Source organism: Vitis riparia, chromosome 18 (assembly GCF_004353265.1).
Source record: "Vitis riparia cultivar Riparia Gloire de Montpellier isolate 1030 chromosome 18, EGFV_Vit.rip_1.0, whole genome shotgun sequence".
Taxonomy (NCBI): Eukaryota; Viridiplantae; Streptophyta; class Magnoliopsida; order Vitales; family Vitaceae; genus Vitis; species Vitis riparia.
Genome location: NC_048448.1, coordinates 7,579,091 through 7,599,289, shown reverse-complemented (window position 1 = coordinate 7,599,289; position 20,199 = coordinate 7,579,091). Strand labels below are relative to the sequence as shown.

The 20,199-nt window shown below is 36.2% G+C and overlaps 2 protein-coding genes across 5 annotated transcripts; one reads left to right on the top strand and one right to left on the bottom strand.

Moving 5' to 3' along the window:
- The first annotated feature begins 1,345 nt into the window (after window positions 1-1,345).
- Window positions 1,346-3,115, top strand: LOC117906162 (cyclin-D5-1-like). Its single transcript, XM_034819123.1, has 6 exons — window positions 1,346-1,483; window positions 1,586-1,832; window positions 1,940-2,026; window positions 2,106-2,397; window positions 2,515-2,648; window positions 2,750-3,115. The coding sequence occupies exons 2-6, from the start codon at window positions 1,605-1,607 to the stop codon at window positions 2,960-2,962; spliced, it is 954 nt and encodes a 317-aa protein (XP_034675014.1). The 5' UTR covers window positions 1,346-1,483; window positions 1,586-1,604; the 3' UTR covers window positions 2,963-3,115.
- A 3,443-nt stretch (window positions 3,116-6,558) lies between these two features.
- LOC117906780 (calcium-transporting ATPase 1-like) lies at window positions 6,559-18,940 on the bottom strand. Of its 4 annotated transcripts, none has more exons than XM_034819972.1 (8): window positions 18,627-18,940; window positions 13,481-13,535; window positions 11,449-13,394; window positions 10,081-10,239; window positions 8,808-8,979; window positions 8,395-8,693; window positions 7,654-7,922; window positions 6,559-6,742 (listed from the first exon to the last, which is right to left on the bottom strand). In XM_034819972.1, exons 1-7 carry the CDS (start codon window positions 18,801-18,803, stop codon window positions 7,674-7,676), a joined length of 3,057 nt encoding a protein of 1,018 aa, XP_034675863.1. In that variant the 5' UTR covers window positions 18,804-18,940; the 3' UTR covers window positions 6,559-6,742; window positions 7,654-7,673. The 4 variants fall into 4 exon arrangements, with proteins under 4 accessions (XP_034675863.1, XP_034675861.1, XP_034675862.1 ...); XM_034819970.1 differs by lacking the exon at window positions 6,559-6,742 and adding an exon at window positions 6,829-7,288; XM_034819971.1 differs by lacking the exon at window positions 6,559-6,742 and adding an exon at window positions 6,829-7,248.
- Between the last annotated feature and the right edge of the window lie 1,259 nt (window positions 18,941-20,199).

Sequence of the window (20,199 nt, the reverse complement as noted above, 5' to 3'; positions counted from 1 at the left end):
ATTAAAGTCGTAAGATAGAATTAAACAGTCTAGGAAAGAGAAAAAAAGGTGAGTTGGAGTTAGGGGCAAATATTTAAAATAGGACAAGCAAGTGGATAAATTAAAAGTCACACTTGGGAAGTTAGATGCATGAATATTAATTGGTCTTCTTTACTTTGACAGTTAAGTTGGTTTTTGGATCTTGTGTCATAGGCTTTTCTATGAAATGGGTAAATGCCAGAGCAATTTTGGCCAGCTGTTTGTATCGCAAGAGGTCAAAAGGGCCTCGGCAATATCTCTTCTTCTATCCCTCACCCCATGCTTTAATATTTGTTTCAATGATTAAATCTAAATTTGATTTTAAGAAATATTTTTAATATTTTCAAGACTTGAAAATTTTTATCTTCCAAAAATTATGAGTATAAACTTTTCATCATTAGAAAGAAGAAAAACATTTTTTTACCATCACTATTAAAACATACTTTAAATATCTGAATTATTTTTAATAATAATAATAATATTTGAAAATTATGTAAGGCCAATAAGAATTAGAGCCATATATAAAAATATTTCCATCCTTTAAATTTGTTAACTAAGTCATATACATAAATAGAAAATAAATAAATAAAATATAAGATTTTTAATGTGATTCGATAATTAATATGATTCTTACGTTCTCATATTATACTAATATTCAATAATTTATTAATTAAAAGAAATAAGAAGAGTTATAATGGTGAAACTTTCGAGAAATACATTTTTCAATTATAGTCACAATCGACTAAAAAAAAATACAAATATTAATCATATAATGATGATAAACTAGTTATTTATCTCATTTAACAAAAAAAAAAAAAATACAAATTATCCCAGTGTGCTACCCCCTTAAGCCCCAGTAGTTGATCGAGCAACTCTCGCAAACCTAGTAAAGAGTTTGATCCCCATAAGTTGACCTAACAGCTCAACCCGACATTTCTAGCGAAGTGCAAACAATCCAATAAAATTAGATATTTAGCATGAAATAACGCTATTGAAATTAAGGGGTCCGTTGGCATAGTAAAAGAAAATTCAATTTTTGTTGATATTTTCTCATGCTTTCTGCACAGTTTTGGGAATAGACTAGTCACCAAGTCACTGTAGCACACATTGGACAGGGCTTTAACACATAGGGGATCCAAACAGCCCCTATCCAATCACAGAAAGAACCAGGTGCTACCCCAGCTGTGACCAGCCCAACAATGACCGAGGCCCACCCCCATTGGGTAGTCCTTGGCACGCGTGCAAGAGGCGCGTGAAAAAAATGGGTCGAATTCAGTTCAAAGCCTCGAAACGAGTCTTTCTCGCCTTCTTACAGTCAAAGCCAGTACTCACATCAGCCACCACCACTGTCTCAGTATCAACCATATCTCCTCCATTACAATCTCCACAGTTTTGCCACATTCCCAGACCGCAGAAATTGCAGATTCATAATCTCTGCGCGCAAGTTCTCCACCAAATTTGGCGGGTACCACTCCCATCTCTTCCCCTCTTTCATCATGGCGGTCAAGAATTTTTAGTGGTCCCTGTATCCACCACTCAGTCATTGGATTTTTCTGTTTGGATGTAGAATAGAGACGAGGACGAAAATGGAGAGGGATTCTTACTCTAGCCTTCTCTGTTTGGATGAGGATGTAGTGGATGAAGAAGCCTTCATTAGCTTCAAAAACTGCACACCTTCGAATACTGAAGATGATGAGTACGTACAACTGTTGGTTGATAGAGAGATGAGTTTTGGGATTAAAACAAACCATTCATTCTTGATTTTGAACTGGGTTAAGCTTGCTCGTCTCGACGCAGTCGCATGGATTCTCAGAGTCAGTTCCTTTCCCACCCTTTTTTTAACACTGTTGTGTTTTGATTTATTTCATCGTGATAAATTCATTTAATTCCGAATTGATTTTTTTTTTTTTTTGGAATTCAGACAAGAGCGGTGTTTGGATTCCGCTTCCAAACTGCCTACCTGTGTGTGGCTTATCTGGATCGGTTTCTTTCTCGGCGAGCCATTGATGTGAGTTTTTGATACTTGATCGAAACGGAGAACTTGTTTGTTGGAATCGCAAATTTGATTGACTCTTAACTTTCTGCAGAGCGACAAAACATGGGCGATTCGATTGCTGTCAGTGGCGTGTCTTTCTTTGGCGGCGAAGATGGAGGAATGCAGAGCTCCGGCGCTATCGGAATTCGCTGTTGAAGAATACAATTTTGAGAGCAAGGTGATTCAGAGAATGGAGCTCTTGGTATTGAATACATTGGAATGGAGGATGGGTTCAATTACACCTTTTGCTTTTATTCATTACTTCATCACAAAATTTTGCAATCAATCTCCACCACCAAATGTGGTATCAAGGACTGTACAACTCACCATGGCTATAATGAGAGGTAATTTCTTCATACTCAGGATTGATTCACTTCACCTTCAATCCCTAAATTGGACTGTTCTTATTTTGTTTTATTGGGTTTTTCATATTTGTTCTTTTTTTATTTTTTGTAATGCAGAGATAAATCTAATGGATCATCGACCATCTGTTATTGCTGCCGCAGCAGTATTGGTGGCATTGGATCAGAGATTAACAAGAAATGAATTGGAGTGTAAGATGAATGCCATCTCTTCATGTGGATCTCTTCAACCTGTAAGTTTTTCAATGTGTTTATGTAGAAGGAATTTTCCCATAAAGGAAAACAGGAAAGGAAAACTGATGGGTTTTAATCAATCAATGTATGTTGTATACAGGAGGATGTGTTTTCATGCTATAGTGTAGTGCAGGGGCTTGACAAGGAGAAGCGTGCACTTTCACTAAACCCGTCCACTACCCAATTGAGGCCAGCCGTTGATGTGCATGAAAATTCTTCAGTTACTTCTTCCGCTAGCACCAAAAGAAAAAGGCTTACCTTCTATGATTGTGATCCAAATTATGGAACACCCAATGAGAAGCGACCTCGCTAGCAAAAACCCCGGCTGTGGTAGCTTTAGTAGATGATTATTGGGCTAATGGGTCTTTCTTAATTACCAGTTTATGGATATAATTCGAGGTTGATTGAGTGTCTCATCAAGGAAACTAATAGAAAGGGGAAACAGAAGAGGAAAAAAGTACACACAACAAAAAAAAAAAAAGAAGAGGAAGGGAAAGCTTTATGCAACATATAAAGGCTGATTGTCATATTAGTCTGAAGACACAAGGCGGAAAGGAGGCCCTTGGGAGGTCTTTTTGAACGCTGCTTGTGAAACAGCCATTCCGCTTTACGGTTACTTGTTCAATCTTTTTATTTTTTTTTCATTTCTAATTTTCTTTCTATTTCTTTGCTGTATTTCCAGATTTATTAAGCCTTGCAGCCCTACCTTTTGATGGGGTGCTTGTGATGCTTTCCATGTTTTTGAAAAGGCTGAAAGCAATGAGGAGTGAGGGGGGATGGGGGATGGGGGATGGGGGAGAGTAGCAGCAGCAGCAGCAGCAGCAACTATTTGTGTGATTTGATTCATGTGTGTTGGATACACTAGCCATCGAAAAAAAGTTTGTAAAGGTGAATGTGATTGGATTTGTTTGAATGTTTGGGGATGCCTTTAAAGGTGGACCCTGCTCGTTTCCTGTGTAGCTTTCCTGTGTTGAGGGGGCCATCAAAGAAAAAAAACCCCTCCAACACATCGTTTGTGGAATCAAAAAGAATTTCTATGTTGATCGTACTTGATGAAATAGATCTCTTGTGTGTACTGATTACAAAATTTTCCAGAAAATCTTGGTGATGGTAGCTCTACAACCAAACTCCCTTTGTATAGACAAGCATTTATACATAGAAGAATGATCAAGCATCATTCATCAGTGTTTTCATTCATTTTCATTCATCATCACATACTTCATAAACATCCTGCATATGGAACAAATGAGTGAGTGTATTGTGATGGGTGGGTGGAGGCTGGAGGGGAAGGCAAGATATGGAGAGATTGTGAGAGGCAGAGGCAGTCAATAGGGGCAGAGAAGAGTTAAGAGTCTACCGGGGTATGTTCTGGTAATGTGCACACTGAGCAGCAGCCAGCCTGAGAATTGTTGCCTTGTTGGGTAGAACATGGGATTCCAAGACTTGGGCAGAGAGGACAGCAGTGATATCGTACTGGGTCTGGGGTGGGGGGGATGGTGGGGAAACTCAGCTATACTTTTATTTCTCTTTTGTGTATTCAAGCATCAAGGGTTGAATAGAGTAGTAGTATATGTGAATGAGATACCAGGTTGCCATTATGTTAAACAATCGTGGCTTGTAGCTGGGATTCTTGGGAGCGCATGCTGCATCCACAAATCCCACCATGCCCAGTATATATCGGTGAAATTGAATTATTAACATGGCCCATAATTTTTTTTCTTCCCTTTTTTCCTTTCCAACAATCCACCAATGGTTAATTTTTTTATTTGAAATTGAAATTTATTTATATTTATACCCATGTTTTTCTCAATTATAATAATTTTTTTTAGACAATAAAAAAATGGATAGGTGAAAGCTATGCCTTCCTGCTTGTGTTTTCGCGTATGCAAGCATGTTTTATAATTATTCAAAATTAGTATTTTTTTTTTTTTTGTCCCTCTCCTCGCCCCATCCATCCATTGTCTACGTGTCCCATAGTGTGCAAATCACCCAACAAAACATAGGCCTACTCAAGAATATCATAAGTTTACGTAGTATTAAAATAAAAATATTAAGAAAAAACTATAAAGAGTGATAAAATAAATAATAATAAGTGTTGAAGCTATTTATTTTAAATATGTATATACACATCATAAAATTTACCACGTTGAAAGTATATAATTGTTACTAATATAAAAATAAAAAAATTATTTTATCAAATTGTATTATTTGAAAATATTTTATATTTTGACATTTAAATCACAATACACTTATAAAATGTTTAAATTTTCAATGACAATGCATTTGATGCAAAGACACTTTATACGAAAAAAAATTGGTATTTTAATTGAATGAATATCTTGATTATGAGGAGATTGCCAAAAATATTAGAAGTCTAATTCCTGCTTCCACTAGGATTTAAAGAATTCCTTGCCTTTATGAACTATAATTTGTAACATTAGACAATGACAAACATGTTGATGTCTAAATTAATTAGCATGAAAGGAGTAAGGGGATTAAATAACACATAATGGACATAAGCAAAATAACCAATCAACTCAACACTTTGAAAATGATTTTTTCAAAATTTCATGCAACACAAGGATAAATGGATCATTCATGAATCGATGGTTATGTGTGTGTGAGAATAAGGAACATTAAAACAAAAACAATTATAAGCGGTATATATGGTACCACAAGACAGAAATCAATCTCATAAAATAAAAGGAATAAGAAAGAAAAGTTAGAAATTTGGCACCTTGAATGGTAGAGAGAAGGAAAATAATTTAAAATGTTACTTCTAAAAAGGTACAAAAAAAAAAAGAAAAAAAAAGAAAAAAAGAACACATGAAGAAGAGGAGCATAAAGAGAAACATTCTCTCTTATATCCTAAAAAGGCTTCTTTAGAATCCTCGTGACATTAGCAACTCATTTTCACTTAAAGTTACATTAAATGGATGTAAACTCGAATTTCTTGAATGAAAATATCTATATGAATCAGTTTCGAAGAAGATGAAAGGAAAATTTGGTGTACAAATTAAAAAAGTTTATACATGAGTTAAAACAAGTTTCTCCTTTGGATTTATGGAAAATATTATTGATCAATCTATATGATTGAAGGTTAATGAGAGCAAGTTCATATTTGTAATCCTCTATGCCATTCATATCTTGCATGCTAGTAAAGATATCAATTTATTTAAAAAAACTAAAGTTTTTCTTTTTGAGGACTTTGACATAAAGGACCTAAATGAAGCATTCTTCATGATTAAAATTAAAATTAATTTGTTAGGGTAAGTCCAAGTGACTTCTTAGACTTTCCCAAAAGACTTATATCTATAAAGCTCTTGAAAGATATAACATGCATGGTTGTTCTATGGGAGTGGTGTCAATGTTTAAAGGTGAAAATTACAATTTTGATCAATGCCCATGAAACAAAGTGGAGAGGAGTGAAAAAGTAGAAAATAATCCACATGCTCCTGCTATGGGAAAGCTTAATGTTGCTCAAACCTATGCTAGTTTTGACATTAGCCTTTTTGTTAAGAGTATTAGGAAGGTTTGAAAGCAATTTAGGATAAGATCATTGAGTTGCTACCAAAAAGGTATCACATTATCTGTAAGGAACAAAAGATTACATGCTCACGTTTAGGTATACTCGAAATCTTAAAGTAACTAGATATTCATATTATGATCAAATGATAGAAAATCAATACATGAATACATTTTTTTGCTTGTTAGTAAAGTTGTCTAATGAAAAAGCACTTCCTCCTCCATGGAAGCACAACTTATGGTATGTTATGAGGTCACTTTTCTTGTGCCTTGGTTAAGGAACTTTATTTTAGGACTTCAAATTTTAAATTTAATTTCTAAACCAATGTGAATTTTATGCGACAATTGCTTTGTAGTTTTCTTATTAAAAAACAACAAAAAAAGTTCAAGCAAGTCAACGATTATTAACAGAAAATATCTTACAGTTAGAAAGAAAAAAATTCAAAATCATATAATGTCAACTAAACATATCAACATATTGGTTTGACTAACCTTCGCATGTAGGAGATCGAGATTCGAGACACAGCCCCAGGACTCCGGGAAAGATGTAGATCGATAGGCGATTGCCCTATAAAGAGAAGCAGAGAAGCACGTAGTGGTAAACAGATAGATGCCACAGGGATTGCGGTCAAAGTACATATGAAAACATCTTTGTTGCTGGGTGGAATCCAAACAAATGTATGGCGTATATAATGAATAAAAGAATCACCAGGTTCCGATAAAGTATTTTTAGATTGTGTTGTAATTATGAATAAAAATTACATATCCTTTGAGTTGCATAATGCATTTATATTTTAGGAGGAGCCCTTGTAATTGAGCTTTATTTACATTTCAGGAAAGATTCAGAATAGATAATGAAACTGAGTCGTGAGATCAGTCAGATTAGGAGGGGTGCCACAGACTACTGCAAACTCCTTAAAATCCTTGAAACTGCTTCCCAATTATGAAAAACGCCCTTTCACTTTCTGATACAATAACTGTAAGGCAATAGTAGTTCCAATGTTGAAATCAGGCACCATCCACCATGAGCTTGTGTGCATAATAAACAAGAAGCTCATTTTCTCTCCATTGCTCCTAATTAACATTAGGTTCTCATAAAGGCACATTATCAATACTGAGAATGCCAGTAAGAACCCAATGAAAATGATGTTATGCAATGGAATGAGTATGATCTAACAAATGGTCCATTCTACTGAATAGAAAAGAAATATAAAGAAGCCCTATGCCAATCATCCTTTTACAAACTAGTATTGTGCAAGTTTTTTGCTTTCCGTTTAGGCATAGTTCAGGACAAGTCTGTCCCAAACTATGACTACAAAAATTGACTGCATATACTATAGAGGATTCCTCCCGGAAATTTTCTAAGCTATCAAACTTGAGAAACTCCATCAGCTAAAAAATAATGCTGTTAATGTAGAATTTGGAAAAGACAAAAACCCATGTCCTTGTGTGAATTTGGATAAATGAGTTAGAAAGTACCTATCCAGTTTGCCTTGATTTCATTTTCCATCCACAGGAATCATTTTTAAGGCAGCTGCTATTGGCATGCACAGGAATCCAAGGAGAATGCTACCAATCCACTGCTGCATAGTAAGAGGGGATGTGTTTGCAAAGGTACCAAGGAACTGGACGATTATGATTTGAAATATGACAGTGCATGTGACTACAGCTACAAACACATGGTTCCTTAGCATGCCCTTGAAGACATTTATCTTCTCCAACTCCCTGGAGTTGATCTCGTTGAAAACCTGAAGCAAAAGTCACTATTCCAGTGTTAATCCATAATCTGCTGAAATTTAAGAGTTTGAGAACTTCAAGGATTAATTAATTGTGATTTAGACAGCTCCAGTTTGTAGTTTAGACATTTTCCATCAGCCTTGACTTCAATGATGCAACTCAAAGTTTCTATACACATTTTGATCCACAAAGATGCTAAATCTAGGCAGCAAGCACTAGACATGGATCATTGTCAACTTGCATTTTGGCTACCATTGAAATGGTGTATGATATTTTATAGGTCATTGAATGATGCATATTAAGAGATGAATAAAAGAGTAAGTTATGAAACTAACTTCTCAATGGAAGTCATTTTCCTCCATGGAAGGTTCCTAGAGTCATTTTGGTGATGTAACTTTTCATTGTACTAAATGTAGCCTTGTTAGTGCCAAACTGCCAAAACATTAGGGAAGCACTTCCAAATATAGAAGTCGTGTAAGTTACCTGACAAAAGACAAAGGTGTTGAAAATAATTGTGTTTAGAATCAAATCAGAATCCGGGCCATCAAGATGGAAAAATGCTTTCCCTCTTGTTTGAAGAAACCATATTACGACAAATTGATAGAGAGACTGCCCAATGATATTTCTCCACATCACATTACTGATGAAATTTTCTTTCCTTCCCACTGGAGATCTTTTCATTAACTCATCATTAGGAGGTTCAGTAGCCAGTGCAAGTGCTCCCAGTGTATCCATAATCATGTTGACCCACAGAAGCTGAACCGCGGTCAGGGGAGCATTTCCTGAGACCACACATCAACCCAAAAAACAAAGGTGAACATGAATAACATATGCAAAACAGAAATTCAAAATGATAAATACAGAATGGGCAAGAGCCAACATCAGGGTCTATATACCTGTCAAACATGCTGAAGAAAAGTTTACAACTAGGGCAACTATATTGACTGTCAACTGAAATTGAACAAATTTCTGAATGTTAATGTAAATTGAGCGTCCCCATTTGCCCACAGTCACAATAGTGGAGAAGTTATCATCCATAATTATGACATCAGCACTCTCTTTTGCCACCTGAAATTGGGAAGAAGTTTTTCAGCATATGATTCTGCTTAAAACTAATAAAATTCAAAGTGATGATAACTTTACACAAACTACAAGCCCAGAGGATGGATGCAGAACAATAGTATCAAGGATCAAGAACTCCACATCCAGCAACAAAGGAATGAGATCAATCCATATGGTACACCAAAGGTTCAAAAGGCACAAATGTCATGTGGGGCATCAGGATCTCCCAATAACGGAAGCAGAAGCCTCAAGTTATGAAGCTCAAGCCCAAAAATCCCCAAGTTTATATAGAAAGGCTGCAGAAATATTTCGAGAAAAAACTAAAGAAGTTTCTTATGTGGTACCTTGTCCCAACCATTCAGGGTTGAGAGCACAGGTCATCCCTCTGCAATTCTGGCTTCCTTTTATGTACGCAGGACTCAAAAAAGTATCAAAGAAATAGAAACAAAATTGAGAAAGATAGGATTGTTGGAACTCAAGATCGACTTATTGTGTACATATGCATCAAAACAAATTATATCATGTTCCCTATTTATGTTATCAGAAATTAAATTAAATTGAAAGTCATGAGCTCCTTATTCTCCCATACAGCTATAATGTTATCCATCAATTTCAGAACCTGCAATAGACTACATATTTACCTTGAGCCACTTCTCTCGAACCCTAGGAAAACAGAGCATTCTAGGAACCAAAAAACAGGGGTAATCAAATTAACTCTATCTCAACTGTCTGTTTGAAGTAGTATTTGTTGATTTTTGGAATTTGGCATTTGTGCATAGCAGAAACTACAGAGAAAAGATTTATTCAGAGGAGATCAAGCTTGTAAGCACCCAAAAGCACAAAATCAAAGTGTCAAAAAGAAAAAGAAAGAGCTAGTAATCTGAAATGAGCAGATAATGAAATTGCCATCAACATGATCAAAGTGTAAGGAAATCAGCAAATAGATTAGCTAGTACAAGTGAATAAAAGGATTGTTCTCATATAAACATATTTTTGAATAATTCCAAATTCAGAAAATAAGTAAAAGATTTTATAAGTTAGTAAATCAACCACATTTTAGTGAACCTTCTCTCATGCTAGATTAAAGGAACAGTATTTATGTATCACCTCTGTTCCAGCAATGCCCATTGCAAGCCCAATGTCTGCTTCATGAAGTGCAGGAGCATCATTTGTACCATCCCCAGTCACTGCAACAACTTCTTCCAATGCAGTTCTCAAGTGTTTCACAAGGATATGCTTATCCAATGGTGAAGATCGAGCCATTACCTGTACAAGAGGAAATTTCCAATATTGGTAACAAACAAATTCTTCTCACTCTGAGTAATTGCAACCTCAGATAAAAGCATCCTCATATCAGAATGAATTTCACTGGTCATCAGATGACTTCTGATGGTCCATTGGAACATCGATCCTATTGATTCAACATAGTCTCCATAATCATTTTCACTCCTACTAGTTGTCCTACTGGTTAAATTCATGTTAATGATATATTGTATAGAATTATTGTTAATATTTCTGGTTAAGTGGAGGAGGAAAGTGTCAGCTACCAAGCCTTACATAGCTACATATTAAACTAAAACCCCAAAACTAGTAAAGCTAATTCAGATTTAATTGAAGTTTCAAAGCTTTTAGTCTATCCAAAAGGGGAAAAAAAGGCTTTAAAGCTTTTAATATTCAACTTTTGGCAATTCAGAATGGAACAACCAAATCAACCTGCGGTTAATCTGATTGATCCATGAACTACCCATCAAAATAGTTTAATGGCATGGTTGTTATTTTTCAATAGGTAAATTTTAGTCCTCACTAGGACTTGAACCTGGAACCTTTCACAAACTCTCCCCAACCCTTTACTACTTTAACCAGGCCTCAAGTGAACATGGCTGTTATTGTTGCTTTCATTTCCATTTTTTATTCTTATTTGGTATGTACAAAAACCTTGTACATTATTATTTTTTCATTTTACAATTCTTGCCCATGACCATGAGTTTACATTTGGATTGCTTAGCTTTTCAAATTAAACAATCATCAGGTAATATTTGCCCAAAATAAGGTATTCTAATTCATAATTGTAGGAACCCTAATCAGAAAATTGATCTTATAGAGCATCGATGTCATTGGGTTCTTTTCAAAAAAAATAATCAAGGACACACAGCGTCAGTTGAAACTTTATGAGATATATCATGTACTGCCTTTTTTTAGGAATCACTTAGACAGCAATATCCAAGAAAAAAATTCATGTTCAACCAGTTCAATAGTTAATCACCAGGCAAAATGCTCTAAGAAAATTGTAACTAGTCCAATGAAAAATCACCATGCAAAAGCACAAAGAAAATTGTAAGTCAAACTAGTAAAATAATCAATCAACATGCTAAATGCAGTGAATCCCAGTGGCCATTGGAAGCCATTCATCCTAAAATTTGGTTCCAGACACACCTATATGCTGCTAAGATGGTGTAATTAGAAATGGAAATGCACCTGAATTATTGGAATTAGTTTTTGCAATTCCTCCTCACTCTTCTCACGAAATACTGGACCTTCAATTGCTATGCCTTCGTCAGTCAGAATGCCACATTCTCTAGCAATTGCCTTTGCAGTGTTTATGTTGTCTCCAGTAACCATCCGGACAGAAATACCAGCTGATCTACAAATTGCAACAGACTCCTTGACACCTGGGCGAACTGGATCTTTGATACCCACAATTCCTATACAAGTATATCCTTTACTGGGAAGAGGATTCTCTGCAGAGAACTCACTTCCAAGTTCCATATAAGCAAGACATAGGGTTCGAAGAGCTTCACTAGCAAATCTTTCAATTGTATCCTTCAGATGATTGAATGATGCTTCATTGAGAGGAACAACATCACCATTCGAGTCTATGACTTTGTCACATGAAGCCAAAACTATTTCAGAAGCACCTTTAGAGTGGGCCCGAAAACCTCCTCCAGGAATCTCTAGAACCACTCCCATTCGTTTCTTTGCAGAATTGAATGGTTCAACTTTCACAAGTTTTGATGCTTGCCGTTCTGCTTGGAAATCCCCACCAAGCAACAAACAGAATTCCAAAAGAGCAGCTTCAGTGGGTGTTCCTAGTATCTCAGTTTTGTTGTCTTTGTTGGTGACAATTTCTCCCCCAGTGTTGTTAAATATTGATTGAAGTAAAATTCTAACAGCAAAATCAGGAATTCCAGAGCAGAAACTAGAAGTTTCCTCAGAGCTGCTCACTTCCTTGATTTTTCCACAAATGCATGCCTTCACAACAGTCATGTGGTTAGTAGTTAGAGTTCCTGTCTTGTCACTGCAAATACTTGTGGCAGATCCCATGGTCTCACAGGCAGCCAGATGACGGACAAGTGCCTTATCATGCATCATCTTCTTCATGGCAAAAGCAAGGCTCAATGTCACAGCCAAGGGCAACCCCTCAGGAACTGCGACCACAACAATTGTAACAGCAACAGCAAAGAATTCCAACATTTCCAGTGCATCATCTCCAGACCAGCTCCAGTGGGACCCCTCTCGGAGTTTGCGGCTGAACAATCCTTGCACCAGAACAGCAAAAGTCACAGCAGCAAAAAACAGGCCGAGTTTTCCAATGATGGTTGCCACTCCATTTAGTTTTACCTGCAATGGGGTCTCATCATCCCCTCCTTCACTAAGAGTTGCCATCAATTTACCCCATTGGGTTCTCATCCCAACAGTAGTCACAAGCATTTTGCATGACCCATCCTGAACTTTAGTTCCAGACAAGAGAAAAGGATTCTCGGAATTCACATGAACTGGCTCACTCTCTCCTGTCAAACTGGACTCATTTATCAACAAAGAAAATCCTAAAACAAAAAGTCCATCAGCTGGGACCTGATCTCCAATGGAAAGATGAACAATATCACCTGGAACTAGATCATATATTGATATCTTTTGCCTCTGCCCATCTCTAGTAACCTGAACTGTAATCTTTTTCTTCTCTGTGTCCAAATCCTTGAACTGCAAAGATTGTCTATAATCACTTATAGCAGTGACAAATACAACAAGCAGAATACTTGCAACGATTCCAAGTCCATCATGTGCACCCTTTGGCCATCCTTCCATTATTATGCCAACAAGAAGAGACACAAAGCAACAAACAGCAAGTATCATAAGGGTCATATCATGAAGGGCTTCCCACACAAAAACCCAGAAACCAGGGACTTTGGTTTCAGTGAATTTATTAATTCCATAAATTTCCTTTCTTTTATTCAACAGATCATCAGCCATAGGAATACCATTGGTGGTTGATGTGGAGAGCTTCTCTGCAATACCCTGAACCCCACCATGAATTTTCAGCTTTTTTAAGTCATGGCCTTCCACAATTGATCCCAACTCATCAGCACAAATTTGAAAACCTGCAGCTGTTACTTCCTCAGGTGCCATGTAGTCACTGGACAAACCTGAAGGCATTGAAGGGAAATCCAATAAAAAAGGCACACCTCACTATCAGAACCTTTGAGTTGGAGAAGACTGAAGATGTTCTTACCATGAATAAACTGAAGCGCAGCCTGTGAAACTAGAACTGCTACTCTAAACTTCTCCTGCAACATTCAAGATAAAAACCATTATATATCAAAAGGAAGAAACCAAGACGACACTGTTCTAGTTTAATCTCTACATAAAACATGTCCTAGTTGGGTTCAACTGAATGAAGACAAATTTTGTGAAGTTTTATATGGTTCATCGTTAGTTTGCATTGCATACAAATCACATCACGATGGTACATCCATACTTTAGTCTTCTTTCCTGAAAAATCAAATGGAATTACTGAAAATAGTAAATACAATTCAAAGTTTTCTAAAATAGCAGGATTTCCATAAAAATAAAAATAAAATTCTCTCCCTAGAAAAAAGAAAGAAAAAGAAAAATGCTATTCAAGCTGAAGGAGTTTGCTGGTTTGCTTTGCCGATACACTAAATGTCACATGATGCAATTTGTGCAAAATCAGGGTTATTTATGCCTAGAGCTAGATCACAGGCGGGTTAAACCCAATCCAACCTGAAAAAATATAAGCTTTGCTAAGCTGCCTGACGTAAGGTTGGGTTGTGCCTACGTTGAGACCTTACCAAGCTAAGCTGAATGATAAACCTGATTTAACATGTAATTCTTTAATGGAAAATAGAAAATATATTAATAGAATAGCGCCTATCTATTCACAATTTAGGCAACCTAAAAATCCAGATTTTTTAAATGTTTTTGTTAAGCATACTAGAAAAGTTTCCTTCAGTCTTTGATCTGGCATCTCTATATTTTTATGTAATATGTTAATGTTTTTGTTAAACAAAAATTTTGGAATTATAATAAATTACCTATAGTTAAAACACTTTCACTAATGTTAGGTTTGTATCACCTTCACTCTTTTCACATTCAATCTGTGAATTAAAAAAAAGAAAAAAAAGTAGGTGAAATAAAATATAAAACAGAAATGGAACAACCTTTTCTAATAATTTTAATTATGATGTGTTATAACATTTTAGTATTTTTATCACTCAACTATAACCTCCTTCATATTCTTTATGTTCCTACTAATTTTGTGGTTACATATAATGGGGATAAAAGGTGATATTTTATGGTTATAAATAACATACCAAAGTTATGAGGATTAGAGATGATATAATGGATTATCGAATTTGTGTTTACAATTAAAAATTTAAGGTAATTGAAAATATGACATAATTCAATTCCCATAATTCAATTTATGGTTAAATATTTTACAGTATCACACAGTTTTCATTATCTCCTACCTTCTTCATTTTGTTTCTTGACCAAAAGAAGAGTGCTATTTTTTGGTGTTTTAAGCTCCACCACTCGTATGGATTGGTGTGAGTCATACAACAAATCAGTTGGCGTATTGTATCCTAGAAGGGACAAGCCTAGAGAATTTTGCTGCACCAGTTTCTCAAGTTATCAAATCACAGAAGGCCTGCATCTTCTTAAAGAGAGAGATTTTTGTGCCTTGCCTAATTGTTCTCACTCATCTCTTTTTACTGTAATTTCCTTTACCATTTGAAATCCCAACAACAATTTTAAGGCATTCAAATGGAGCCACAACTGAGAAGAGAAGCAAAATGTGAACATTGGAGATCTCAACAAGCTTTTTCGTGTGAAGGGGGGCACACTTCAAAAGATGGGAAGGAAAAGTTCCTTTCTACCTCACTCTTCTCAAAGTAGCTTACGTTCTCACCAAGAAAAACCTAAAAAAGATTCCTACTGACAATATGAATGAAGATGAGCTCTATGAGCACGAAGAGAAGGCAACATATGAAAAGGATGTGTCTAATTGTCGGTATTATCTCTTCAACTGCCTTGTTGATCATTTTTATTATTATTATTATTGTGATACTATATATTCTTTTGCAAGGAAAATTTGGAAGGCCTTATAGAACAAATATAACATAAGAAGGCAGGTGCCAAGAAGTATGCAGCCAGTCAGTTTTTCTATAAGCAAATGGTGGATGGAAAATCCATTGTAGAGCAAGTTTAAGACTTCCAAATGATAGTAACGTAAGTCAATTCTGAAGGAATCAAAATTGGTGACAATTTAGTTGTTGTTAGCATTATTGACAAGTAAACACCATCATGGAGGGAGTTTCAGAGAGCATGTCCCACAAGCAAAAGGAAATTTCATGGAAACCTTGATCACAAGTGTCCACGTAGAAAAGGAGGCAAGAGGCTAAGATGGACTCATACAAGAAAGAAATAGTAAAGTTACCAAGGTAAATTTAATTTCTACGAGTAATAATTTGCCCAATGGTCATTTTTCCAACAATTCCCAATAAATGGATTGGCTAGTTCCTATTTGGAAGGTTGCAATTTCTTAACCGCCGCAGTTTCTACCCCTGCTAATAGTTTAGCACATTCTTTATTGTTACTATGGGGTCCTGAAGCACAAGGAGATTTTACTCGTTGGTGTCAATTAGGTGGTCTGTGGACTTTTGTTGCTCTTCATGGCGCTTTCGGACTAATAGGTTTCATGTTACGTCAATTCGAACTTGCTCGATCTGTTCAATTGCGACCTTATAATGCAATCGCATTCTCTGCTCCAATCGCTGTTTTTGTTTCTGTATTCCTAATTTATCCACTAGGTCAGTCTGGTTGGTTCTTTGCGCCTAGTTTTGGTGTAGCAGCTATATTTCGATTCATCCTCTTTTTCCAAGGGTTTCATAATTGGACGTTGAACCCATTTCATATGATGGGAGTTGCCGGTGTATTGGGCGCTGCTCTGCTATGCGCTATTCATGGTGCTACCGTAGAAAATACTTTATTTGAAGATGGTGATGGTGCAAATACATTCCGGGCTTTTAATCCAACTCAAGCTGAAGAAACTTATTCAATGGTCACCGCTAACCGCTTTTGGTCCCAAATCTTTGGGGTTGCTTTTTCCAATAAACGTTATTATAATGATAAGTCTCGACCCATAAGGAGAAAACATAGTACTATGAGTTCTCATTTGAGTAATGACATTATGAATGTGAAATATATTAAATCTTATGATAATATTGCAAATTCATTAACAAAGGCCATGACAAGAGAAATGGCATGGAATGCACCAAGAAGGATAGAGTTAAAGCCCATACAATCATGAGTCATTTATGAGGATACCCAACCCGGTACTAGAGATCCTAAGAATTGGGTTCAATAGGAAAAATGAATCATAAGATGTCTATAAAAATGCACCATCAATTTTGCTCATCCTTGTGGTATAAGTGCATTATCTTGTCATGGTATAAATGGACTAAAAATTGGCAATTTTGTTCCTATTTATTTTCTAGCTTAGGAATCTTTTTAGATAATGACTTACTCTCCATTAAAGATTCAAGGTTGTTATTCGCTCAACTAGAAGGTCACAGATAAGTTTAAAAGGATTTGGCTTGTGGCAAGTAAGGTACTTAAAGGGTTAAGTGCATTGGTATATTTTTTATTGAATTAAAAAGATTAAATTAATATTTTGAAAAAGGCAGGACACTTGAGTGATAGAAACAACACTCAAGCATTGGGACCACTCAAGTGTTTAACCAATGCTCAAGCATGGGTAAGTGCACTTGAGCACTCATGCAGAATCAACCAGAATATGGTAGAATATTTTCAGACATTTTACGCAAATTGAGTTTGAAAACCTTGGGATACTGACCTCTTAGGGCTTGGAAGCCTATATAAACCTTGTTATAACCCTTTTAGGGTTGAACATTCATCAAGAGGTTTAGCCTAACTCACCCAGCCATTCCCAATCTCTAAAAAATGATTCAAAGTGTTGAATCTTGGGTTATTTGAAGACCTACATCCCTTCAATGGGGCTGAAGCATATTCACTAGAACAATTGGAGATTGTTGCATCACAGATGTGGATCAAATTGTAAGTTCTAAAGAGTAAGTTTTTAAGATAAAGCAGCTAGGTAAATCTATGTGACTTAATCTCATATAGTCAATTTAGATTTGAAGTCTTAGATCTCGTGGTTTTTTATCCCCACAATTAGTGTGCAGGTTTTCTACGTAAAAAATCTTATATGCATTGCATAATTCTTTGATTGTCTTGATTACTTTGATCATAGTGATTATCCCTTATATCTTGCAAGATTAATTAGGTTAAAAACTCAATTCCCTGTTTAAGAAATTTTAAAATATACCCATTCACCCCCTCTGAGTGTCTCCCTACTGGACAACGGTTTCTTCACCATGTTGCCTTTAGACACCATAGCACTTATAGTAATGCAGCAAGCCTTCCAGGAACTTTCAATCTAACATCCATTTTTTTCTTACTTGATAAGAGCATGGTTCATATTTTACTGCAATGAACTTCAACATTCACTTGGTTCTTGGAAAGAATGAGAAAAATTAAATACAAATTCCTTGAAATGGCTCCCTTACAATTTTTTTAATTAATATTTGCTTCTCTAGTATTCTTTCCTGAGCCAAATAAAGTGCAAATCTACCACGCTTGGATAAGTGGATCTACCAACTTGTGTCAAGTAATATTCAGATATCGTGTATCTAGCAACATGGGCAATCCAAATACACTCCTATCATATGAGTATTATCCGCAACCACTGAATGAATTGCTAAGTTTCTTTTGACCAATCCTTAATGAATTCTATATTTAGAGATAGAGAACAAGAAAAAGGAAGGAAAAATAAAAAGGCCCCATTGTGGATATCCACACTCTTCAAACTTCCAATCTGAGTTCAATAACCCCTCTAGTAAAACATCATCCACACAATGTAAAACATGTCTTATGGTAAATCACAAAAGTGTAGTACAATTTAAAAAATAAAATCAAGATCTGGCCACCTTTCTGCATATTAAAATAGATAATCTAATGCAGAAAGAAAATGGGAAAAGATGGTACTTTTTAGGAAATGAAATTAATGATGAACCATATTATCATAATTGAGCATTTTCAGTTAGAAACCGATAGCAAGTAATAAGCGTGGAAGCTCACAACATTCACAATTCCAGCTTCTTCCACCCTTAGTCCAACAGCAATAATCAAAAGATAATGAAGAAGAAGTAAAACCAAACACAACCAACATTTCCAGTGTTCATAAGGAAAACAGTTGACTTTGGTACTCCCAGGTCGTAATCTCAACGGAAATACCGAATCCAAAATTTCGTTAAAAAAATAAACACAAGGATCACCTGATTGGAGCGTCGAATAGCTTGAGCTTCGAATCGCTTGCTGAGATTAGCAGTGAAACGGAACCTTCGCTTAGGGTTTTTAACAACCCAGCAAAGCTTCCTCCATCTCTGGAGGGCCTCCTCGGAAGAGTTCTTGGGCTTCACACCCCCAAAGTTGTCGTTGAGATAGCTCTCCATACCACAAAACCTCAATCAACCCCTAAACCTCTCTCTCATTCCACAACATTCAACCCCTCTTCAACGCCTTCCAAGCTCCAACTTCCACCCACTCCGTCTTTTATCCTTGGCGCCCTCCTCCTCATTCTTTTGTTACCATCCACGCCTTCCCTTTTCAAAAAGTAAGTTCCCGAATTTTCTTTCAGTTGCACACTCTTACACTTCAGCGTCAAGACTTCACCCAATCACAACCTGACACATGTACATTCATTTAATTATTATTATTATTTTAAACCCAATTTGAATCTATAGGAACATATTGTTATTTCAATTCATAATAATTTTCTTTTATCGTACACCTTCTATATCCTAAAATCTTTATTACATAATGTCAATATCCTATTACAAGTACGACAACCGGACGTCACTTACAAGTACGACCACCTCTGCCGCTTGACTTGTCAGAATCCAGGCCAAATGAGATTTTTCCTTTTTTTTTTTTTTTTTTTTCTATTTGTCGATCGTATGGGTTGATGAACGTGATTCACGGTGCCATGTGCGATTGCATCGCCAGGTTGTCCATCCCACGTAACACTGTCATCATGTTGGTCTGTAATGTTTTTTCGCTTTTTGTGATTTTATAAGCCACCCACGCCACGCCAATAATATTCCTTCTTCCTTGATAAACCACCGTCTTGGAGAGGGGTTAGGGAGCATCGAGGTGCATGAAGTAGGAGATCAAAGGTGACTTTGACAATATATGATTTGAAAATATTTTTAAAATTGTTAATGTTTTTTTCAAAGTCCCGGCATCAAAGGGATGTGAAGTAGGTCGTGGCTTTCCAAATTTGACACAGGCAACCCCCGTGCTGCATGCAATGGTTTAATATCATTTGGGCCTACACGCCTGGGTCCATGTGTCAGTTTTGGCTGCTTTGGGACCCTGGTCGAGCTTTGGAATCAAGACTTTAGAAACTACTGATTTACTTTGACAAGGATTTAATAACATGTTGTTTTTTCCTTTTTCGCAATTGTTTCTCTGAGTCTCAAAGGGATTTCTGAATTTTTTTTTTTTTGTTTTTTTAGCCGTATTTGAAATTTGTCCAATTTTGAATTCATGGTCAATTCCGTGCTCCAACTCGAGGCCGACCAGGACTACGTCAAGTACCATCTGCCTTCCACGTCGTTATTTTCCATGTAAGATCTTTTTCTTGCTTTGTTGCTTGCTTGTTCATCTTCGGATTCTACAGATGTTCCTATATGACTTAAAGAATAACTGGGTCGTCCAGGTTTTGGTCTGGGCCTCTGCCTTTGAGACGAAGCCATAAAATCATGTGGGCTTTGGGTTAGTGGATTGGGGCAAGGAAGGCTTCAAACTGACCCATTAGCACCACCTCTACAGCTCAACTACGGCCCT

Coding starts and splice junctions, on each gene's coding strand:
- LOC117906780 (XM_034819972.1), bottom strand. CDS start 18,803: ATGGAGAGCTATCTCAACGACAACTTTGGGGGTGTGAAGCCCAAGAAC. Junction 8,980..10,080: donor TGGGCATTGCTGGAACAGAG/GTGATACATAAA, acceptor TCCCAATTTCAG/GTGGCAAAAGAGAGTGCTGA. Junction 8,694..8,807: donor TTCTTCAGCATGTTTGACAG/GTATATAGACCC, acceptor GTGTGGTCTCAG/GAAATGCTCCCCTGACCGCG.
- LOC117906162 (XM_034819123.1), top strand. CDS start 1,605: ATGGAGAGGGATTCTTACTCTAGCCTTCTCTGTTTGGATGAGGATGTA. Junction 1,833..1,939: donor CAGTCGCATGGATTCTCAGA/GTCAGTTCCTTT, acceptor TTTGGAATTCAG/ACAAGAGCGGTGTTTGGATT. Junction 2,649..2,749: donor CATGTGGATCTCTTCAACCT/GTAAGTTTTTCA, acceptor TGTTGTATACAG/GAGGATGTGTTTTCATGCTA.